The sequence below is a fragment of the Schistocerca piceifrons genome, chromosome 3, assembly GCF_021461385.2.
Source record: "Schistocerca piceifrons isolate TAMUIC-IGC-003096 chromosome 3, iqSchPice1.1, whole genome shotgun sequence".
Taxonomy (NCBI): Eukaryota; Metazoa; Arthropoda; class Insecta; order Orthoptera; family Acrididae; genus Schistocerca; species Schistocerca piceifrons.
The window spans coordinates 553,554,642-553,580,107 of NC_060140.1; the positions used below are offsets into that span (position 1 = coordinate 553,554,642).

A 25,466-nucleotide genomic window follows, 5' to 3' on the forward strand; every position below is an offset into this window, starting at 1 on the left:
ATCACATAACTAATGAGGAGGTATTGAATAGAATTGGGGAGAAGAGGAGCTTGTGGCACCACTTGACTAGAAGAAGGGATCGGTTGGTAGGACATGTTCTGAGACATCGAGGGATCACCAGTTTAGTATTGGAGGGCAGCGTGGAGGGTAAAAATCGTAGAGGGAGACCAGAGATGAATACATTAAGCAGATTCAGAAGGAAGTAGGCTGCAGTATGTACTGGGGGATGAAGAAGCTTGCATAGGATAGAGTAGCATGGAGAGCTGCATCAAACCAGTCTCAGGACTGAAGAAAACAACAACAACAACATCTATCTTTCAATTCCAAATACCAGTGAAGATCTGTAATTTCTGTTTGGAGAGGGCGGCTTACAGAAGCGGCGTCCACAGAGTTCAGAGTAACAATAATTCCTAAATATGCCTCACACGAAATATCTGTGAATCTTGTTTCAAATTAAATATACAATTTTCTTAAAAGATCTGTGTACTCTCCAAAATGTGCAGCAATGCCAACGTTTGTTAATGGTGACAATTTTGGAAAGTAAGAGACACTTCTAGCCTTCAGCTGCTTTTCCCAGAGCGACAGTTTCATCTTGAATGCCTTTATTTTGTCACAGAAGTGGATGATGAGAATATCGTTATCTTGAAGTGACACACCCAAGTTGTGAAGATGCTATGTCACATCAGTTAAGAAGACTAAATCACAATCCATCTACAGGATGGGGCAAATGAAAGTGGCCTGGGTGAATGGATACAACCGGACATGAATGTGTGCATATAACCATACCCTGTGATGCGCACGCCATGTGTACACCCACCATGTGGTCCACACTGGTTCAGAGTATAATGTGGGCTGTGTCAGTGCGAGTGGAGCAGTGCAAAGGGGACGATGGTATACTCAGTGCAGCAGCAGGTGTTCTTTGTGGAAAGTTAACGTGACGACAAAGTCGTGGAAATGGTGTGGCCAGTTGTTTGCTGAGTTTAATGGTGTCAAAGTGCCAGCACAGAATGCTATGCATTGTTTAGTCTGTAAATGGCTTCAGATGGTATCTCTTTTGAAAAAGTCAAAAAATGTTCCAAAACATGCCCATACGGCAGAAAATGTGGCTGCATTTCACCACAAAATGCTTCAGAGTCCTACCAAATCAACCTGACACCTGTCGTTAGAGATCAGCATTTCATATCAATCATGTGGGCGAATACTCCATCTGGACCTGAAGTCTGTTCACAACCCTGACTGGCCATCCAGGTCATCTGATCTGTCACTGTGCAATTACCCTGTGTGGGGAGCCCTCAAGTCTAAGGTGGATTGCAAAAACCCTCATGATCTTCAAGAACTGCAGGAGAACATTTGGGATGAGACTGCAGCAATTCCAGCAGTCCAGCTTCAATCTGCCTTCAGCAACTTGCTGACCAGGGCACAAAAGTGCCAAGATATAAATGGTGGTCACTTTCAGCATCTGCTGTAGTCAAGTTAGTAATGTATTTTGCTTCCTCATCTGTATTTCTTTGTACCCATGAACACTGTTCTCTGGGCCACTTCTATCTGTCCCAACCTGTATCATCTGACAGTTCAGGCACACTTTCTCAATTCATTTTCATGAATAACGATATTTCTTGGTGCAGTTCTACGAAGCGCCCCAGAACTTTAGCATAACTGAGGCAGTGAACCTTACAACGATAAGGTAAATACCCATATTTACAACCAATACTGGCCAGAAACACTTTGAACAAGCGATGAATGAATTATTCTAGCACATTACCTTATTCAGTTTTACACTTTTGGAACACAAATGATGATGACGACGAAGAATCCGACAGCGTAGTGGGTTAACCAGGAGATCATAATTCTTTATTTTTCTCTGGATGCATCCTACTTAGCCACTGATTTTGCCAGTCATAGCTGGAGCAATGCCTGTTGCTACAGAAGTTAATAATTCCCACAGCAGATCAAACTTTTCCATAACCACTTCAGGTGCATCGAATATGTGCCTCAATGGGATGAGATCTAACATCCTTGTGGACTTCCAGTATTTTGTTTAATGCCCTAAGGAAAGTTACTAGCTGTGCTGTGTCTGACAAGTCAAGAGAGCTATCCAAAGATAAAGAAAATGCAACATTGTCTTTAATATTCATTGTCAGCTGAGCCTCCAAATTTTGCCAATTCTTCAATTCGATGCATTACAGTGGCTTGAGAAAGTTTTGTTTTGTTTTATTTTATGGCATAAAAACAACTAGGGTCATATGTGCCCATGCCAAAACTATAGAACACACAGCCAGAGAGGAGTTAAAAAAAAAAAAGACTACATGTTAATCCCAATTGATGTAAGAGAAGACAGATAAAAAGAGGGATGTGGAGAAAGGACTATAAAGTACATCCTAGAAAAACAGATGTCCAGAAATAAAAATTAAATGGCCTTTGCCATACTGCTACGACGGATAAAAAATAAAATGCGTTCAACAGCTCATGCATCATTTGCTAACACAGCTGATAACTCAGACTGCAAACCCAAGCGGTAATGTAAACAGTTAAAAAATGCACATTACATCAGGAAATGGCAGACAGTTAAAATTGGGCACTATGGGTAGAAAGTGGTGGGAAATGGCGATGGCTAAAAAGGTGGTGCCCAATATGCAACCTAGTTAAAATGACCTCTTCGTGATGGGAGGGCCAAGAGGACGTTGTCCAAGCCACTGGAAGAGGCTTAATTGCCCAGAGCTTGTTCGCATGAAGGGAGGACCAATGGTGATGCATCACCTGCTGACACACTCTGAGGGGATATAAGAACTAGTGTGCTGAGGTACAAGGCCTGCAGTCTTGGCAACAGCGTCAGCAGCATTGTTTCCTGGCAGGAACCCACATAAACATCACAGTGGCTCCATCAAGAGTGAGCAAGTGAGAGTTTTCCTGGACCCTTTGCACTCACGGACAGGCAGTGCACAGCACACAGAGAATTTGAAGGGCGCTGAGAGAGCCTGAGCAGAAGAAACAACTGAAAAGCCTTTGTCGCCGGATGTACTCCATGGCCTGATACAGGATGAAGAGTTCTGCTGTAAATACTGAGAAGTGTGCCAGATGCTGAAATCAAAAAACATCAACGTCAATGACTACAGCACACTTGACACCACGGTCAGTCCAAGAGCCATCAGTGTACACAAAGGTATTATCGCAAAGTACCACGTAAAGGTCATGAAACTGAAGGCAACATAGCGATGCTGGTGTACTGTTCTTAGGAAGTGAATGAAGGCCAAGATGGTGAACAGTTCACACCCAATGAGAAAGTTGCATGTAGTGTGAAGTTAAGCTGCCGCAGCAAGAGCCGAAAGCAAACTCCAGGGAGTAACAAAGAAGAGGGATGCACCCCATACTGGCAGTCTAAGGAGTCATTGAAGGAGGTGGCATAGGATGGGTGGCCACGCATGGCAGACAAACAGCTTGCATACTTGCTGAGGAGAAAGTCACAGTGGTAGTTTAGCAGCTTCTGTGTACAAACTCTCAACCAGGCTAGTGTAAAAGGCACCAGTGGCCAAACCAATGCCACAATGGTGGATAGTGTTGAGATAGTGTAAGAGGGACAGATGTGCAAATGCATAAACAATGCATCCGTAGTCTAGTTTCGAACAGACAAGGGACCGGTACAAACGGAGGGGGGTGGTTTGATCAGCACCCCACATAGTACCATTGAAGACATGTAGGACATTGAGGGACCATGTATGGCGGGCTGCAGGTAAGACTCGTTGGAGGTCCAAGGAAGTTTCCTATCACGAATGAGCCCCAGGAATTTCGTAGTTTCAACAAACGGAAGAGCTACAGGCCCAAGATGTAAAGACCTTGGGAGAAACCAATTGTGCCACCAAAATTTATACAAACAGTTTTGTCAGTGGAAAAACAAAAGCCATTGGCAATACTCAATGAGTAAAGACGATTGATACATCCCCGAAAATGCCACTCAATGAGACAGGTCTGTGGAGAACTGCAATAGATGGTAAAATCATTAACAAAAAGGGTGCTGAGATGCCTGGTGGGAGACAGGGCATTATAGGGTTAATGGTGATAGCAAAGAGTACAACACTCAGAGCGGAACCCTGAGGCACACACTTTTCTTTGATAATGGTGTCCGACAAGGCGGAACCCATACGGCCCTTGAAAACTTGATCTTAAAAAATTCCTCAAAGAAACGGGGCAGATGGCCATGGAAGCTCCATGTGTACAGAGTACGGATGATACCAGTTATCCAGCAGGTGTCATAGACTTTCTCCAAATGGAAAAACACAGCCACATTCTGTGATTTCTGCAGAAAACCATTCATGACATGGGTGGACAAAGCAATGAGACGGTCAACTACAGAATGGCGTGCTCGAAATCCACACTGTGAAGTGGTTAGTAAATTGCAAGACTCAAGCCACCATACCAGCCGGGCATGAATCTTATGTTCCATCACCTTGCAAACACAGCTGATGAGAGAGACGGGGCGGTAGCTAGAAGGAAGGTTTTTGTCCTTACCGGGCTTAGGTATGGGGATGACAGTGGCTTCATGCCAGCATCTGGAAAACGTACCCTCTACCCAGATGCAGTTGTAAATGATAAGGAGAAAATGCTTGATCTCAAGAGAAAGGTGCTGCAACATCTGAATGTTAATAGTGTCTGGCCCTGCAGCAGAGGATTATGGTGAAGTGAGAGCAGGATCAAGATCTCTTATAGTACAGTCAGGATTGTAGCACTCATGATTCTGAGAAGAGAAGGGTCTCGCTGAGCTCCTCTGCTTATTTCTGATGGAAGAAGGCAGGGTGATAGCAGGAAAAGTTCGAAGTTTCCGCAAATTGGTGGCCCAAGGAGTTTTAGATAGCAATAGGGTCCACAATGGCATTGTGTGCTACTGTCAGGCCAAAAATATGGGAATGGATCTTGGTCCCAGAGAGCCATCAGAGGTTGACCTACATGACAGAGGAGGTGGTGGAACTGTTAAAACAAGTAGTAAATGAAACCCAGCTAGCTTTTTGCTATCCTGAAAAATGTGAAGACACTGTGCACACATCTGTTTATAATGAATGCAGTTTGCCATCGTAGGATGAGGGTTAAAATGCAGAGAGCACGTCTCCACATGCAAATTGCGTTGCAGCATGCCTCAGTCCAAAGAGTTGTGGTAAAGAGGAAGTGCGAGGAATGGAACATTCTGACATTCTGCAGCGATAAGGATAATGTTTGTCAAATATTCCACCTGGTCATCAGAAATGGGAAAATCTTGTTCGTCAAAGGATGCGAGGGAGGAGTAAAGCCGCCAGTTGGCCTTAGTAAGCTGCCTCTTGGGTGTGCATACAGGTAGGGCAGGAGTCAGGAAACGAATAGTACAAGGGAAACGGTCTCTCGAGCGGGTGTCAGAACTGACCACTCATGATGATGGGCAAGCTGAGCAGTGCAGATGGATAGAGCCAAATGGGAGTAGGTGTGCGAGGAGTTGAAAAGAAATGTGGGTGCTCCTGTGTTAAGGCAGAAGAGGTTAAGTTGATTAAGAAGGTCAACGAAGAGGGCAACTCTTCAACAGGTTATCGGAGAACCCCAAAGGGGATGGTGCGCATTAAAGTCACTGAACAGCAGAAATGGGAGAGGTAGCTGTCCATTAAGCTGGAAGAAGTCTGCCCTGGTGACATCGAATGATGAAGGGATATAACTGGTACAAAGGCAAAATGCCAAGTGAGGGAGGAAATGGTGAACTGCAACAGCTTGAAGATGGGGAGTCAAGGAGATGGGTTGACTATGAACAGCATCTGGTATGAGCAGCATGACTCCTCCAAGAAATGAAATTCCGACTTCTGTGGGAAGGTCAAAATGGACCAAGAAGAAATGTGAAATCTCAAAGCAGTCATGAGGACATGATTTTGTTTCCTGAAGGCAGAGTACAATGGATGCTGCAATTCTAAAAGCAACCCTAAATCCTCTTTGTTGGGTCAAACACTGCGAACCTTCCATTGGAGGAGAGTCATAAGGAGGAAAAAAATGAAGGGGTGTCAACTCGGCAGCTGCCGTGAGTCAGCCTGTGAAGACTCGCTGCTCAGGGCACAGAGGCAGGAGGATCCTGCTCCATGAAGTCCACAGAAGTGTTGGCTTTCTTGTGCTGTCTGCCTGTGGCATCCGACGCAGAGAAACAGTTGGTGGTGTGCATCAATGGCACAAGGGCTGACTGGGTGAAGGTATCACGTGGCAACACGGTTGAAGAGGACCTTCCAGTCGGCAAAGGAAAAGACAATTTCCCTTTGTCGGACTTCTTTGTCAGGGAGGGAGGGGCGGAGGGGGGGGGGGGGGGCCTCGAGAAAGTGATGTGGACCGTAGCTGGTGGGCACATCTCTTCTGCCACTATTACAAGACATTATTAAACTCATCTTGAGCAAATGACTTCAAGTGCACAGCTATCTGATGAGAAATATTGTAATCAATTCCCAAGATAATTCTCTTCCAGAAAGATCAACATCTTGCAAATAATACGAAATACTTTTTAATCAAATAATATCAGTAGAATGAGCTCTCAAAATTGACATAGTATTTGTGGGGTGTATTCTGCTGCACAATTTACTGCATAATCACTTCTCAAACTGAATTCGTTTAGATGACAAACACTGTGTGACACATTAAACCTTTTACATGACCTTTGTGTCCTGTAGAAAGGCTCAGCGTTAGAGCTACTTGCTGCTTCATGTCACGTCTAAACACACTGCTGTCTGGGATTGGTGGCTGGCATGGTCCGCACTCTTTTTGTTCCTCTCACCTGGTGCTCGGTGTACTCCTTGTGGCTTCGCATTCCTGACTGGCTTTGGTGAAAGCCCCTGAACTAAAGCTTCTACCCATTGATCTTTTATTGCTTTACTACAACAAAAAATGCAAGGGATAAGCAAAGAGGGGGGGGGGGGGGGGGGGGGGGGAGGGGGGGGAGAGGAGGTGTTTCTGCAATTTGTATCAGTTTTGACAAACAGCTGCAATTTCATATCTACTGTTTCATTTGATGAGGTATAAAATTAACAACCAACATTTTCTCCAAACAATTTATTGAAATTCCTGCATTTTTTGTTTACTGTGCTTGTATACTGTACAAAATTAGTTGAATCCCAAGCACCATGAGCAATACATGAACAAACACATTTCACATATGTACAACAACAATGGGATATAGTACATTATAATTTACATGTGACTCCCTTAAAAATAGTCAATATGAGGGAAAAATCCCATAGCAGCATATGTCGGAAACTTACAAAATATTTATATGGATATGTACTTAAAAATAAACAATTACATTAAAAAAATAAATCTCTTAAAAATGAGTAGTGCAATCAACAGTAACACTGTGTAAAGAGACCCACAACAAATGCAACATCAAAAAATGTGAAAATTGCATCAGTCCCCCATAATGCATGAAAAATGGAATGACAATGCCAAAGGAAAACAAGTCAAATTCAAGATTATTTCATGACAAACTATGAAAAAAATACTGATTTTCTAATTCTTGTGCATCATATTAAATAATAATAATAATAATAATAACAATTCAGTGTGTTTATGCTACTTCAACTTTGAGTAAAACTGCAAAATCAAAGGAAATAATAAACATATACTTAAACTAAAAGTTGTAATGAAAAATTAAAATACGGATTAATAAAAAGATTACAACAAATTTTCATGTAGTTTGATGCGCACTTGAACCAAGAACAGTAAAAGTTTTCTGATTCTCTGGAAAATACAGCAAATATACTCAGATTTGAACAAATTTTGATAGAAAATGGAAACCAGGAATAAAGAGATATCTTGAACCAGTATTGCCATAAATAGTTGTAATGCACCATACAGTGGTTTCTGATGTCCTGGACCGATCATTGCTAGGGCAGTTCACGAAGAAAAGCACCAATTTGCTAAACTGCTTTTACTCAATGAGGTTGCTAAAAAGAAAGACTAGTTACAACAAATTTTATAATTTATCTTGTTTCTTTGTAGGCTCTTCTCTAATCAGTACTTTATAGAACTGATGAGAAGATTGACTCCTGACTCCTCGCAATGTGGGGAAAAAAAACAGCTTTTTTTTCCTATAATGGTTGAAAGACAATGAAAAGTACGTCAAAATCTCTCTCTCTCTCTCTCTCTCTCTCTCTCTCTCTCTCTCTCTCTCTCTCTCCCCCCCCCCCCCCCCCCCCCCCCCCCCCCCCCCCCCTCTCTCTAATAGCATAAATGAAAGGTTTACTAGCTTAACAGGTGTGTGTGTGTGTGTGTGTGTGTGTGTGTGTGTGTGTGTGTGTGTGTGTGTGTGTGTGTTATAGCAGGTCATTGACCACTCTTTGTGATTCATTCACATAGAAGTTTTAAATCCATATTTTAGCTGAGCACTTACTCTCTGTAATGCCAATTTTTGTTACCGTAGTCCCATTTAAATGACATTCTGCACTACTCAGTATGAAGTGCATTTGTTTCCTACAGCTCCCAAGCTTTGAGCAAATTGTTTTCACACTGATTTTAATCACATAAACAACTTTCTGACATTCATGCAAACACATCAAAATAACATACCCTACCATAGATTTACTTGTCTATTTAACTGGGATAAGCCATTTATAAATAAAACAAATGACTAGTGTGCAGATCTCGTACAAACTGTGCATATTTGAGAAAAAAATTCACAAGAATTATATTCAAATTACTATTCATCCATTTCAGCTGATATGCTATGCACCACCCTAATGCAGCATTGCTTGTATTGATTTTATACTGTTTTGGTAATAGTAGTCAAATCATTAAAAATTAAGAAATAGAACTGTAACAGCATAGAGATCTCAGTTGGATTTTCTTTAACAGGACTGTATTTTTAATTATCACAAATGCAGAAGAAATTGCTAGTTGCAGATAATATTTACTCACACTGCTTTCTGACTTTGTTGTGAAAATTCACTGCCCACATTACAGAACTCAAAATTTAGTATAAAATTCTCATTTCCCTGAAGAATCTCTTAAGCTAATCTCACCTGGCAAGGCACTGTGGCACAGCTTTTAAACATCAAGCTCTCCAGTTCTGGGAACTATGTCAACAGCATTTGCAAAAAATGCATAGCAGTTATGTATGTACACCCACACAATCTGACCAGGGCAAAGATTGGAACTACCTGCACATCATGCAATATGCAATTGTATAAATATTCCATCTTATACAGTTATGTCTTTAGATCTAATACATTTTGTGGTATACACTCTGCAAGAGGAATAGTCACCTGACTATGGGCAGTAAGAAAATGGAAGACAGCTAGGAAAATAGAAAAAGACATAAGAGCAAAAGATATACAAATGCTTCAAAAGGACATAGTTTCCATTATTTTTAAAATATACAAATTGGAGCATGGTGCCTGTATTTTGTGAACTGCCCATTTAACATCGGACAGTAAAGGCAAAAATACAAAACTCACTTTAAGTTCCACTGAATCACTGTCTCTAGAGAGAAATGGCTCACTTAAATGCTGGGAAAAATGTCTGGTTGCCTAGAGGAGTCTGTGAAGCTGCCAACGGTAAAGGAGTCTGTGTAGCTGCCAACGGTAAAGAAGACTGCACACCTGCCACCGGAGGTACACCAACCATTGGTCGAAAGGTTGTAGGGCTTACTGCACCTAAAGGAGGAATTGCTGCAACATTGAAAGTCACAATTTTACTTCCATGAAATTTGAAAGAAATCATGTAATGGTGAAATAAATTTTCTACATTCATAAATTCAGAAAATTCATTTTTATTTTCAACACTTCCTCTGCCATCCATGTGACATTATTCCAATCTATTTTAACTGACTGAGCTCCAACAGCACAAGAACGTTCAGCATATGGACTAAGACACTCTCCTTTTATGTATGATTCACTTTATTTCATGTCAAAGAAGCTTTCCTAACAACCAAATTTCTTTCCAGTAAATTTAGATGTTCATCATATCTGGCATGGACACACAAAGGATTTTCAAATTGAGGGCAAGGGGAAGCACAAAGTCGCCTGATATAGGGAAGAGGAAGAGAGAGGTAGGAGAGCTGACGGACAAAAATGGAAGGCAGAAGATGTATAGGAGACAGAAATGGAAATAACACCATAATCTGCATCCTCTTTTGTTACTCTGAGGCCCAAGCATTAATGCAGCTCACATAATGGTGTTATTTGGAAAGCACCCATTTCTCGTATCACAAAAGCAACTTCCTGTTCTATTCCATTCCTGTACAGAGCAAGTAGAAAATTATTTTTAATATGCCTTAGTATATGTGCCGATTCTTTTGTTGTTATCATGATACCTACCAGAGATATATAGGATGGCTTGGAGCCAAATGACACTTTAATACTGCACATACACAGTAGCTTGTACTAGGTGGCAGAGAGGCAACGAGTGAAGGAGAGAACATTTCCTATACCAGTAGCAATGAAATATAGCATTGTCATTTCACTTCATCATTATTACAATATTGTGAAAGAAGTGCGAATTCTCTGAGATGACATTTAAATGTTGATCGACACGTTCGAGTACTACATTAGCTCGAGTGAAGGGAAGTTGGGAAACAATGGTAGTTTGATGTGAAGCTTGGAGCATGTGTGCACCAGAAGAGTTGCAGAGAGTGAGGGAAGTCTTTTAATGTAATCCCCTATGCTCGGTGCGCCAGTGGTTTCATGTTTTAGGGGTGAGTCTAAGAAGTTTATGCTGAATGTTTAAGGAGATCAAATTTCACCATCACAAATTGCAAATTGCTCAGAAACTGAAACCTAGAGACAAGTAGTACAAGTTACTTTCTGCAATGTCATGATTCATTTGACAAACAAAAGTCCCAATTTGCTGAATAATGCAGGAAAAGATAGACTGCTACTTGCTGTAAAGATAACACACCAAGCATCAGCCTGTCCTTCCCTGCACTGTTCATATGCCTACCTAGAGTTTCTATCATTTAATTTGTTAAATTATCTGTTCATGCCCAATGAAGCCCCATTTCCAATTTTCAGACTTTGTCAACCAATAGAACACACGTTACTGGTCTTCAGTGATGGCATGAAAAGCCACTGCATTCTCTCGAAGTGATAATTTGGTGTCGATTTTATGTTTTTGAGAATGTAGCACATAATTTTTAGAAAATGAATGAAGATATGGAACAGTGACTGTTAATTCAGAATGTTACATCACTTTGTTGAAAAACTTTGTTCAACCTTGCTTACGATGGCTTGACACTGACTCTGAAGGCCCTTTACTTTCAGCAAGAAAGCTTAACAGCCCACATCATGTGAAATGAGATGGCCAAGGTTTATGGAATTTTCAACAGTGTTATCTCTTGTTTTGTTCTGGAGACATTGCTTGGCCTGCTCAGTCATCTGATTTTTTCCTGTGTGGATTCTTGAAAGACCCATACATTATGGAGACTTATAGTGAACATTTAGGAACTCAAATTTATTCCACATGGCTCAGTAAGAAAACCACTGCCTTTCTTCGAGAGATTTATGATATCTAAGCCTCTGTGTTAAACTTTCATCTGGACCTATTACAGTCCTGCTGTGCGCATCTGACTTAATTTGATGTCTGCTTTTAGGCTTACTTGGCAATACCTTCAAACTGTGGAACAGCATACTCTAGAGTAGTCCACAATAGCATCTTGTTTGCTGTTGTCATGACAGTTTCTCACTTTATCACAAACCAAGGTCAGCACAGATGTGGGTATCCACAGTAGCTGTTATTTTGCAGATAAAAGCATGTACAATTAAGGGTATCCATGAGTTATCTATAGATATCTGCAATAGTTGCTGTGTAGTTCAAAATTAAAGAACAATTCAATTTTCTTATACTTTTTTATAAAATTGTGTTACCTGCAGACAATGATTGTGACTGCACGAATCAGCACTGCACATCTGTTATAATATTGTCCAGAAAATAAGTCTGGGGGCATTCTTGGAATGTTTGCAAGGTCCAGGTAAAGTGAAAGTTGTTTCTGTCCCTATGTTCTGACTATGACCACTTTAGCTGCACCCACGGGATCTTCACATAGTGACTGTGTATTGCCACAAGCTTATCTTACGTGCTGTCTGAAGCACAGTCTGGACGACACTATGTGCATCACATCAGCAACCATATAAGGCACGGCTCACAGACCAAAAGGCTCCACTGTGCCAGCCAATTTGATTGTTTGCAGCAAGCGACAATGCTCTGTGATGTGACTGCCCAGTTGATTGTTCACAACTAAATGTCTACTTTTCTAATGGAGCATGAATTATTGTAAGACATATCGCTGAACTTTACAGTTACAGTTTTATTTACTTGTTTATTTCAGAAGATAGATTGCACTGTATACATTTGACTGTTCAGTGCACTGGAGGAGGATATAGTCGTCGTCACATCTGCTGGGGCTAAAGATGGTGACATGTTCTTCATCCTGGTTTTGCACAATTTTAAATGTGCAATTTATTTCCATCTTATAAGCAGCTGCCTTACATGTAATTCCTGTTTCTTTTGAAGTAACAGAGCTCAGTTTTGCAATTTCAAAAACCAACCACAATGTTATGACTAAGCTTTTCTAGGACAAACGGTTTTTTGAAATTTTCCTTTCATAACCTCACTTCTGTCAATCACAAACGCCATACAAAATGTTTGGTACAAAACTGGTGAGTCTATCAACATTTGTACTACGTATATTTAAAGTACGCTATGCAGTGATTGTTACAGTGAGAAGAGTAACAAGTTGACATAATTTAGGGAAAGGTGCCAATTATGTCACTGTAGAGCTCGCTGATGCTCTATGATTGCCACAGCGACTTCCAGCAACAACCAAGGGACTTTCGCCAGTGGCACCTTATAAAGAGTGAGGGATCGTGTTTTCTGCCACAGAAATGATTCTGGTAGCCACCTGCTCAACCATGACATCAATGTTACCATGTGGGGGAGAGTCAATGGTGACATTAGAGGTGAAAGTTTCCCAATCCGCCTTGTGTAAAGCCCATCTGGGCAGGCGTCCATGGGCCTGACGCTGGGGGAGTGACACGAAGATGGGGAAGTGGTCACTACCACACAGTTTGTCATGTGCTCTCCAGTGGACAGACGGGAGAAGTCCTGCGCTGCAAATTGATAAATTAATAGCCGAGTAACTACCTTGAGCCACACTGAAATTTGTGGCGGCCCCAGTATTTAAGAGGCAAAGGCTTAACCGAGACAGTAAAGTTTCGACATCTCTGCCTTGGCCAATAAGCATGGTGTCACCCGACAAGGGGTTATGGGTCTTAAAATCTCCCAAAAGTAGGAAAGGTTTAGGGAGTTAATCAATCAGTGCAGCTAATATATTCAGGGTTACTGCACCATCTGAAGGAAGATACATTGCAAACAGTTATCTCCTGCATTGTCCGTATTCTGACAGCCACAGCTCCAAGAGCGGTTTGAAGGGGCACAGTTTCACTACAGACTGAGTTTAGGACATAAATGAAAACTCCACATGACACTCGATTATAGTCGCTATGGTTCCTGTAATATCCCTTGTAGCCGTGGAGAGCAGGGGTTCGTATTGCCGGGAACCAGGTTTTCTGGAGGGCAATGCAGAAAGCGGGTGTAAAGCTTAACCATTGCCACAGCTCAACCAAGCGGTGGAAAAAATCCGCCGCATTTCCACCGGAGGATGACGTCATCACGAGACTGGAAAGGCATGGAACATTCAATGAGGCAGTTTATGCCTTAAGGTCACCTGCTGTCACCGACTTTTTGCCTATATCCTTCGTGTCCGAGGGTCCTGCGAGACCCAGGTACTCAGCGGACATAAGAATCTCCACCCCTTCCTCAGACACAGAGCTTGTAGGTAGCAGTGGTGTGGGTGCCACCGCTAGGTACTTGTTCTTGGGGTCTTCTTTTCCGATTTCTCACGCTTTTCCTTGGGTTTCCCTGCCTGGGAGGACTTCACTGAATCAGTCTCTGGGACTGTGGATGAGTGTGAAGCCCTACAACCAGCTGCTTTTGGGCTCTTCAGCCACTGGCGGGTGTCAGCTTTCCCACTAGCAGAAACCTGGGAAGGGAGTGACCCAAGAGACCCCTTCCTAGTGAGAGGAGCCGAAGAAGCCTTGTGCTTCTCTTGCTCAGAAGTGGGGACTGAAATCCCCAATGGTGCTGGGGTGGAGGGGTCGAGGGGGGTGGGTGTTGCTCCTGAAGTAGGTGGTGCGGGAGCAACAGGTAGGGAAGTGTTCTCCACCATCAAGGAGGCAGGTGTAGTCTCCTGGTTGAGAGACGCGACTGGAATTCGAGGAACTGATGGGGTGACAACTGTTCTCGTAGTGGCTGCGTATGAGGTGGTCATAGCCACAAGATGTAGGCGATCTAATTTCCTCTGAGCCTCAGTGTAGGTCAGTTGGTCCAGGGTCTTACATTCCACAATTTTCCTCTCTTTCTGTAAAATCCTACAGTCTAGCGAGCAAGGTGAATGATGCTCCCAGCAGTTGACACAGGTGGGAGGCGGGGCAATGGAGTATTGGGATGCGATGGACGTCTATAATCTCGAAAGGTGGGGCTGGAAGTACAGCGGGAGACATATGGCAGAACTTCTAGCACCGTATTGGGGGAGGGACAGCGGTAGACATAACCTTGACCTTCTCGGACAATGTGTTACTCTCGAAGGCCAAAATTAAGGCACCGGTGGCAACCTGGTTATCCCTCGGACCCCAATGAACGTGTGAGACGAATGAACATCTCTCCACTCTAAACTGGTGCGCAGCTCGTCGTCAGACTGCAAAAGAAAGTCCCTGCGAAATATAATATCCCGGGTCATATTTAAGTTCTTATGAGGGGTGATGGTAACAGAAACACCCCCTCAACTTGCCAGAAGTGAGTAATGCCCGTGACTGGGCAGAGGATGCTGTTTTTATCAAAACTGATCCAGAGCGCATTTTGGACAAGCCATCCACCACCCCAAACTTGTTCTCCAAAGGCTCCACAAAAAACTGAGGCTTCATAGACATGAAAGATTCCCCATCAACTCTCGTACATATGAGGTATTAGGGCGAATAAGCTTCACTGACATCCTTAGCCTGGCATTCCTCCCATGGTGTGGCCAGGGGGTAAAACTATTTGGGGTCATGTGTTTGCATTAAGTTGAGCCCTGGAATGCTTAGAGACTGCTGGCAGCTGGCCACCAGCAAGAGAAGATGTGCCAGGCTTCATCGCATGTCATCCGCTCTGATGCCACCCACTACGACCAAGAGCCCTCCCCACAGGTGCCACCCAGCCGCAGCAAGGGCCACCTAGCCGCATGGCCATTTCTGGGAGCCCCAATGCCCCAGGGTGATGGGCATCTACTCCTTGGCATATGTGGGGAGTTAACGGCACAGGCATCAGCAGAGTGATCCCTGTGTTGTCAGGAGGCTACAATCAACAGGGTACATGGCGGCCCCACCACAACAGACTGGCTACCGTGCTGGATATCAGGTGCAAACAAGTCCATGGTCATTGTCGGCACAGAAAGTGACACTGCATAGTGCATGATGAAAAACACACGCAGGAAGGTGTCCTCACCCAAGAGATGGAGAATGGGTGGGGCTGCAATGCGACGACAAGAAAGTGGGCTACAGCTCTCAATGCACAATGGACACAATGTACAATGTACGGCGCCCTTCCCCAACTGGCTCGCTCTTCGGGAAAATTTTGAAAAATGGAGGTCAAACCCCACAGGGGACCATCACATAAAGGCCGAAATATGTGAGACTCCTTTCAGTCGCCTCTTACGAAAGGCAGGAATACCTCAGGCCTATTCTAACCCCAGGACCCACAGGGGGGGTCGGTGTGTTGAATGACTTTCTACATAGATGTGTCCATCCTTAATTCTCATCAACTTCAGCAGATGAAAATTCAGGCCAGGCATTTTTAAAATATGTAGATGTAGGTAAGGATCTTGTGGATGGGGTACTGATGCAGACAACATTTTTCTTATCCATGCAGATCTCTAACCATGAATCTTCCAACAAATCTAGAACACTGATTTGTTGTAACTACTGTTTAAGTCTGCCCCACTTAATATTGGTTCACAGTATTATGCTGTTACTGCCGCAGCAGCTGCCACTGCTCCTCGGTCAGAAGACTGGACTGATTCAGCTCTACACTCTATTTTGTGAAGTCCTCTTCATCTCTGCATAACTATAGCAGCATATATTCATTTGTATCTATAGTATTCAAGCCTTGGTATAATTTTCATCCCCCTAACTTACTTTCACTCCCAAATTGAAGATTCTTGATGCTTCTGAGAATGTTATATCAATTATTTCATCCTTTAGTTAAATTTCTTTTCTTCCCCCAGTCTGATTCAGCACATCACTAGGTATTCATTCCACTTATCTAATCTTCAGCATTCTTCTGTGTACCACATTTCAGGAGCATCTATTTCCTTCTTGTCTGAACTGCTTATCATCCACATTTCACTCCATACAACTCCACATGAACACCTTCAGAGAATACTTCTTAAAATTTTAGTTTATGTACAACTTAAGAAAGTTATCCTTTTGCTTTGTGTGTTCATTTCCTCATCTAAGTCCCTCAGCTTGGCTTGATTTAATGTGACTACATTCCATTACCCTTCTTTTACTTTCACTGATGTTCATCTTATAATTTCTTTTCAAGACCCTACCCATTCCGTTCAACTGCTCGTCCCCGTCCTTTGCCATAACTGTCAGTATTGTAACGCAATGTTTTATTTCTTCATCATGAACTTTTATTCCCTATCTAATTTTCTCTTGGTTTCCTTAGCTTGCTCAATGTACAGATTGAATGACAGGGGATAAGCTACAAACCTGTATCACTTCTTTCTTAATTACAGCTGTAGTTAATATATTGAAAAATTCACCTGAGTTGTGAAAATTTTCTGGTCTTTACCCAGCTTTCAGCTGGAATAATCTAGCCTTCTTCTGAAGCATAAAATTACTATAACATGCCAGAGTAAGGCACAGTCAACATTAAAAATTACAACCTATGGTACCATGTAGAATTACAACTACTTAACTGAAGTCCAGCCCCAGCATCACTTCACCACGTGGTCGGTTGGCAGCGCCAACTACGTTGGCACTCTAGTTTTAATTCTACATGGTACCACAGTACTATAGGTTTTAATTTTTATGTTGACTGTGCCTTACTCTGGCATGTTATAGTAATTTTATGCCTTTGAAGAAGGCTAGATTATTCTAGCCGAAACCTGGGTAAAGACCAGAAAATTTTCGCAACTGATGCGGATTTTTCAATATATTAGTCTATCACAGTTGCTGACGGGGCTGCATTATGCAAAAAATTCACAGCTGTAGTTAATATGCTTCGACTCCTGCAACTGCAGTCTTATTTCTGCACACCTCATAAATTACTCTTTACTCCCTGTACTTTACCCAGCTACCTTCAGAATTGCAAAGAGTGTATTTCAGCCAGTATTATCAAAAACTGTATCTAAATCTGCAAATGCTATAAACATTGTACTGTCTTTCTTCAACCTATCTTCTAGGTTAAATTATAGGGTCAGTATTGTCTCACACATTGCTACATTTCTATCGAACTGTAACTCTTCCACAAGTAGGCTCCTACTAGTTTTTTTCCGTTCTTCTGTAAACTATTCATGTGAATATATTGCAACCATATTCAATAAACTGATGGTTCAGTAATATTCACATATTTCAGCACCTACCTTCTTTGGAATTTGAATTATTCTGTTCTTTCTTAAGTCTGGATGTATTTTGCGTGCTTCATATGTCTTGCACACCAGGTGAACTAGGGTTGTCACAGCTTGCTCACCTATATATCTCATTAATTCTGAGAGAATGTCTATGTCAATCTGCAAACCTTGTCTCTCCTTAGGTCTTTCAGTGCCCTGTCAAATTACTGTCAAATTATTCTCACAGTATCACATTTCCCATCTCATCTTCACTCTCTCTTCTCTTTCTTGGATATTGTCCTCAACTTCATTCCCTTTATATAATCCCTCTCTATATTCCTTTCGCCTTCTCGCTTAGTTTGCTTAGTACTGGTTTGCCATCTGAGCTCTTCATACTCACACTGTAACAGAACAGTGTTCATTTACACTTCGTAGTGTGTTCTGAATACCTGACATAACTTATTAATGATTATTTCACTGTGAATATGGTGGTAGAGATGTTGTAAGAAGGCTGCAAAACTAAATTCTGATTAGCAATTGAAAATTTTATTTTTTTGTTATACATTTATGCATTTAAAACAGTAGTATTTGTTAAGACTGGTCTCTTTCTGAGGAAGCAATACTTTAGTATATTGAGAAGAGGTGTGTTCATTTAATGAAATTGGGAAACCATTAGGCCTATACAAGCTTTTCCCCCTAGTTGTTCCTCTTTCTGGAACACCTTTCAATAGAAGAAATGCACAGTGCACTCAGCCAGACGACACTGCCCGTATAGGATTAGAAAGTGGCGTTTTCATTTCTGGGATGCCTTCTCTTTGGAATGAGGAGTGTGGGCAGACAGACCAAAGTGGGAAAAGTGGCCATCTAGCAGTGGTTGAGTGAGGTCATGTAATGGTGTGTTCTTCATGATTTTAATATTTTGTGGTAACACTGATGCAATTTATGGAGCAAGGCAATAATTAGTAATTTTGTAGTAATAAGGTTTCTCATATACTGGAGCCCAGACTAAATGATATTGCCAGCAAAAAATATGGTGCTGCAAGAACTGCACCATCTTACATCAAGAATGGTTCTAAAAGGAAGACAACTTGGCATGTTTAGTCTAAGTAATACAAGATGTGAAGATACAGTGGAAGAAATTTTGCACAATATTTTCGACAACACTGCATCTGACAAGGCAAGCAACTGGCAATTTATTTCATGATCATCAGGAAATGCAGAGTTTGTTAACAAAAACACTGGTGATCATGTTTTTGGGTTAATACACTAATAGTTAACTATCAAAAGTGTTACTTTCTTACTGTAGTACCTTATATTTACTTTGCTTAAATCCTGTCTAAAAACAATTATTTGTTAAGGTGTAATGTTGAAAAGCAATATGACATGGAATGAGCATGTGAGGATTGTGATAAGGAAAGCAAATGGCCAACTTCAGTTTATTGGGAAAATATTGCGAAAGCGCGGTTCATCTGTAAAGATACAGGACACTAGTGCAACATATTCTTGAGCATGGCTTGAGTGTCTAGGATCCACACCAGGTTGGATTAAAGAAAGACACTGAAGGAATACAGAGGTGGGCTGCAAGATTTGTTATTGGTAGGTTCAAAAAAAAAAAAAAAAAAAAAAAAAAAAAAAAAAAAAAAAAAAAAAAAAAAAAAAAAAAAAAAAAAAAATTATGGAGAGGCTTCAGGAACTCAATGGTAGCCCCTGGAGGTGGGAATCCCTGGAGGTAAGATGACATTCTTTTTAAGAAACACTACTGAGAAAATTCAGAAAACTGGCATTTGAAGCTGACTGCAAAATGGTTCTACTGCTGCCAGCATACATTTGCAGAGTGTCTACAGATTTTCAGAGGATTTTCATGACTGTCACGACTTTTTCATTATCTATTTAGTTATATTCATGACCACGTGAAACTGTGTGTAGCATAGCGACAAAGGACCTTTTTACGAACCTGAAAAAATTTGACACTAACAATTCTTATATCACTTAAACTGTATGTCAGCATGAATAATGTAGCTACATATGAATTGTAGTATACCATTCATCAAATGCTATAAAAACACTAAACTCTCAAATAGGATGGGTATGAATATTCACAGGTACTTTATACATCACACCAATTAAAATATGACTTGTTTTAACATAATTATGTACTTAAAACTTAAAATTATCCTTTAGACAATATAACAATTTTGAAGGTACAAAACTGATGTCAAATGTTAAACTTCACAGTAAAAGATTCAGTGTTTAAGTTTCTCAGCTGAAATCTAAAGTTCAACATTTAAATCTGCAGGTTCTTCTTTTGCTTTTCCTAGAGTTATTCTTTTTTATTTTTGAGTGCTTTTATTTCTTGAACTGTTCTCCTTTTAAGATTGGGCATTTGCTTTTCATTTTTAAGGCTTCTACTTTTTGGTAGTGTGTTCTTCACAGCCAGTATCATCAATTTTGTAATGCTCACATTCAGTTGTTTCTCACTATTAAGTAAACAAACTAACAATTGTATTGCATTGTAGACACTTCTTTCTGCAATAATTGCATCTTCTTCTAAGGTTTGAAGTAAAACTTCTTTGTTAACAGGAAAGCCTCTTTCAACTGCAGCATTTGCGTGAAACCTGCATAACAGCTTCTACATGAACTTTATGAACACACGGTTCCAAGCAAGAACTTTATGAATGATAAAACATTTTTGGGGTATTGCTAACTTGCTATTCTCCTCTAGAACCACACCTCATTGACACAAAATGAAGTTCATGATTACCCCCTGATTTTAATTACCTTTACATGACTTTTATGGCATGTAGACACCCTGATTTCACTTAAGGATCACGAAGACAAGACATGAGAAATTAGGGCTCATACGAAATATATAGACAATTGTTTAGGCAGACAGACAGTTGCTTTTCCCTCGCTCTATTTGTGACTGGAAACAAAAAGGAAATGACTAGTAGTGGTACAGAGAGTCCTTCACCAGTGGCCTGCGGAGCATGTATGTAGATGTAGACACAGAGAAGTACTTGCAGAGTGGCTCATTTACATAAGAAAGTGGACACACACATTTTGATGGATTGCATTGTAACTGCACTTGATTACATTCTTTTGCCTAATTTCTCAAGACTAAAGTAAACTCAGCTTGACATGAATAAACTGACTTCCCTTTTATTTGATAAGTTTCATAAAGTGAATGTTGGAAAAAAAAGTTGTAAAGGATCTTGCAAGTTTCATTTGGCTACTAAAAGCTATACATTCATTTAGTTTAAAATAAATTCATTAACTGTTTCACATTTAAAGAATAGAATTATTTTCAAAATTCTGTCCAATCAAGACTGGTGAGTGGTATTAAAGGCAGAATTATTTATTTTAAGCGGGAAAGTTCTCAAGGTGAGTTGTTATTGATTCCTCGCTCAGTGGTAACTACTGACTCTAATTTTCGTGGAAACAAATCTCAAAACGATAACTGAAGGTAAGGAGTGGAGCAAAGTGAAGTGAAACACAGTTTCTCGTTAGAACAGCCCCCTAGTTTTCATTAAACACTTTGGAGTAAGTACGACACTTTAAATAATATTCAAACAGGTTTACAATCGTACAAGAGGCCAATTTCAGTCTAAACAGTTCTCAAAGTGTAAAACTTATTATTCTTTGAGAGTCCGTAGTTAAACACTATGAAAGCCCTTCAAGATTGCAACAAGGTCATACAGTTTTGTTGGCGCAACCAGCCACATTTAATGAAAGGTGACAACAGTACAACATGTTTTCAGAGGTACACAGACCATGTAATGTAAGTGAGTAGAGATGTGTAGCATTGTTATAATACAGCTATTTCTCTTTTCTTCGAAGGTCTCTAATTTTCCTGTAGGTGGCATCTATCTTTACCCTAATTATGCATTCTTTTACATCCTAACATATGACCTCTAGCCACTCCTGTTAGCCATTTTGCAGTTTCTGATAATCTCAATTTTAGATGCTTGTATCCGCTTCTGTGTGCTCCATTTGCAGCACTATTATATTTTCTCTTTTGGTCAATTCAATTCATTATCTCATGTGTCGTTCAGAAATTTCTACTAGGCCTTTTTATCTATGTGATCTTCTGAAGCCTTTCCTGTTTCATCCCCCTCACAGGTACACATTTCTCTTCTGTTTCAGTCCAATGCTGCCTAATGCTCCTTTCAAAACTTTGGTCAACTGCTGGTTCCTTCAACTCATCCAGGTCATACTATCTTAATTTCCTGTCTTTAGCTATTTCTTCAGTTTCAATCTGTGGTTCTTAGTAAATTTTTGACTTAACAACTGCCTACGAAACTATAACCACAGGAAGTTGCCGAAGATAATTTACCAGCTCATCAGTAATTATCTAGTAACATCCCTCAGAGGCAGGTCTTTCTTCAAGATAAGGAGAGCAGATGGTGCATACAAAAGAAAAGCCTACCTCAAAGAAGTGCACTTGCTCATGTACTTTTTAATATTGACACCAATTATCAGCCCATTAACCAAATTCATCTATGCAGATTGCGAAGCAGTGGCTACCCAAGGTAAAATGTGTGTAGAAGTAGAAGAAAAGTTGACTATCTTTGGATATGCTTGGCCTGTACTATGCGGTCAATCATCTAAGGCCAAATGCCAATGCAACACAGGCATGTGTGTTTCACTTATGACAGAGAGAAGCTGAAACATAACAAGTTGAAATTATTCCTCTTGCTGTTGTTATACTCCATTTAATAATTTTTTCCCAGCTAACTATACTTAATCAACTATGGCATATCATATTTGAAATGATTAATTTCTTATTTACATAGTGCTTCATATAATACACCATGGACCCTGCTGTTGGTGAGGAGGCTTCCATGCCTCAGCAATACAGATAGCCGTACCATAGGTGCAACCACAACAGAGGGGTATCTGTTGAGAAGCCAGACAAACGTGTGGTTCCTGAAGAGGAGCAGCAGCCTTTTCAGTAGTTGCAGAGGCCACAGTCTGGATGATTGACTGAGCTGGCCTTGTAACACTAACCAAAACAGCCTTGCTGTGCTGGTACATCAAACGACTGAAAGCAAGGGGAAACTACAGGAGAAATTTTTCCCGAGAGCATGCAGCTTTGCTGTATGATTAGATGATGGCGTCCTCTTGGGTAAAATATTCCGGAGGTAAAATAGTCCCCCATTCGGATCTCCGGGCAGGGACTACTCAGGAGGACGTTGTTATCAGGAGAAAGAAAACTAGCGTTCTACTGGTCGGAGCGTGGAATGTCAGATCCGTTAATCTGGCAGGTATGTTAGAAAATTTAAAAAGGGAAATGGATAGGTTAAAGTTGAGTATAGTGGGAATTAGTGAAGTTTGGTGGCAGGAGGAACAAGACTTCTGGTCATGAGAATACAGGGTTATAAATATAAAATTGAATAGGGGTAATGCAGGAGTAGGTTTAATAATGTATATAAAAAAATAAGAATGCGGGTAAGCAACTACAAACAGCATAGTGAACACATTATTGTGGCCAAGATAGATACAAAGCCCATGTCTACCACAGTAGTACAAGTGTATATGTCAACTAGCACCGCAGATGACGAAGAGATTGATGAAATGTATGACGAGATAAAAGAAATTATTCAGATAGTGAAGCGAGACGAAAATTTAAAATGTGGTGCTACAGAAGAATGCTAAAGATTAGATGGGTAGATCACATAACTAATGAGGAGGTATTGAATAGAATCGGGGAGAAGAGAAATTTGTGGCACAAGTTGACTAGAAGAAGGGATCGGTTGGTGGGACATATTCTGAGGCATCAAGGGATCACCAATTTAGTATTGGAGGGCAGTGTGGAGGGTAAAAATCGTAGAAGGAGATCAAGAGATGAATACACTAAACAGATCCAGAAGGATGTAGGTTGCAGTAGGTTCTGGGAGAGTAAGAAGCTTGAACAGGATAGAGTAGCATGGAGAGCTGCATCAAACCAGTCTCTGAACTGAAGACCACAACAACAACATAACTTGTATCAGAATTTACCAACTGCTGATGGTACTGGTATATTCAGTTTCACTTAAAACTTTAGTAATTAAAGTAAGTAGGTGACTGGAATTTTTTACAACAACTTATACTAGTTAGATTCAAGTGAGCTAACCGGTAGTTTCCAGATAACCGCAATCACTCTTTATAAACTCCCCTTTCATTCTTTCTAGTGGCTTGTTTCATTTTTCTGAAAACTAATTAACTTAAAAAAAGATATTCGTAACTAAAGATCAGTTACATGCAAATTACTTTTGCCAAATGAGACATTATGCTTGTTAAATTACAGGATTTGACATATAGAGGCTCTAACTTCCCTGAACTAGAGAACACTATTCATTATTCAATGAAGGCCTCAGTTAAAAATTTCCATTAATTAACAAAATTTTAAACATGCTAACTTCACTTATAAGTAGGTAATCTGCCATGTAAGTGTACAGTGTGCCAGTTAAATAGTACTGAGAACTTTCTATTTTTCCAACCAACTATGTTTTAGTTAACCCAAATCATCATTAGAACCTACAGATCATCTACTAGTCAATATCTCTCTGCCAAATATTTTTATAACTTCTATGGTTACTACACGTATGTACTATGTCAGCCACATTGCACTTCCTATTTCCCTTAGGGAATATTTTCAATGGTTTAATTTGAGAATTGTGTGTAACTGACTATTGTCTGAAGAACTGTCATCTGTGGAAGATCCTTTACTCTACAATAAAGCTAGTACACTTACAAAGCCCAATGTGAATGGTACTTGACATGGTACAACATAAACTACTTCAACTTTGCCTAATACCTGTATATCTGGGTGTTACTCTTGACTCTACACCATCCTTCAAGAAACATTGCCACAGCACCAGGCTGCAGATCAGTGCAAGAAGCAATAGTTTTTGGAAGATAACAGACGCTATCTAGGGAGCTACTCCTCATGTCCTGTGAAGTGTGTGTGTGTGTGTGTGTGTGTGTGTGTGTGTGTGTGCTCAAATCTTCTAAGAGTGTATGATGAAGCCAAATCATGTCGACAATCTCTACCAAACTGTTTGAGTATCTCCTCCATCTGTCAAAAAGGCCATCACTGCTGGTGCGGAGAGGGCAAAGCACATCAGTGATCCCAAAATCCACTGCACGAGCATCAAGCTGTAGTCTGCCAACCGAAATCCAGAAAAAGCTTAATCGCTAGGACTCTACCATTCGAAGGAACACTTGAGTGTACACGCATCGCCAGATGGAACATTAAGCTGCCATCAGATATCTCTGCAAATGAAGATCTAGCCCCAGGAAAAAATCTGTTTACCCTCTTTGGAGGCCACTCAATCATCTTGTGGTGGTTGTCCCCTGTTGCAAGACCAACACAAAAAATGGGGTTATCCTTCTAGCTTATGGAGATGAGTCCTGTAAGTGCGAAATGACCCAAGATCCAGGCCTTTTGCTTAGTACCCTCTACTGGAACGACCTTGCACAACACAGGACTTGACTGAAGCAAATAACAAGGTCATAAGACTTGCAAGGTTCTGACAATTCTGACTGGACATGGAAATGAATGAATGGTTAGAGTACAAATCTGCCCCTGGAAATGTCTTACAGAATAAAATCTCTCTTCTAAATCTCATCTTGCCATAATATAATCACTCTTAAATCTTCCAGTATCCCTAGGTCTCTTCCACATATACAACTTACTTTCATGATTCTTCAACCAAGAGTTAACGATGATTAAATTATGCACTGAGCAAAACTCTACCAGGCGACTACCTCTTTTATTACTTTCCCCTGCCCACCTTCTACTATGTTTCCTTCTCTTCCTTTTACTATTGCTACTGCTACTACTGCTACTAGTACTGAATTA

At 40.8% G+C, this 25,466-nt stretch overlaps 1 protein-coding gene across 2 annotated transcripts in view; it reads right to left on the bottom strand.

The window, feature by feature from the left end:
* Positions 1–8,240: 8,240 nt before the first annotated feature.
* LOC124790093 (clathrin interactor 1) overlaps positions 8,241–25,466 on the bottom strand; it is a gene marked incomplete in the record, with an annotated part of 192,939 nt that continues 175,713 nt past the window's right edge. Inside the window, 1 exon segment of one of the 2 annotated variants that reach the window (XM_047257659.1) lies at positions 8,241–9,647. In XM_047257659.1, coding sequence (XP_047113615.1) covers positions 9,475–9,647 — 173 coding nt within the window. 2 annotated transcript variants of the gene reach the window in all.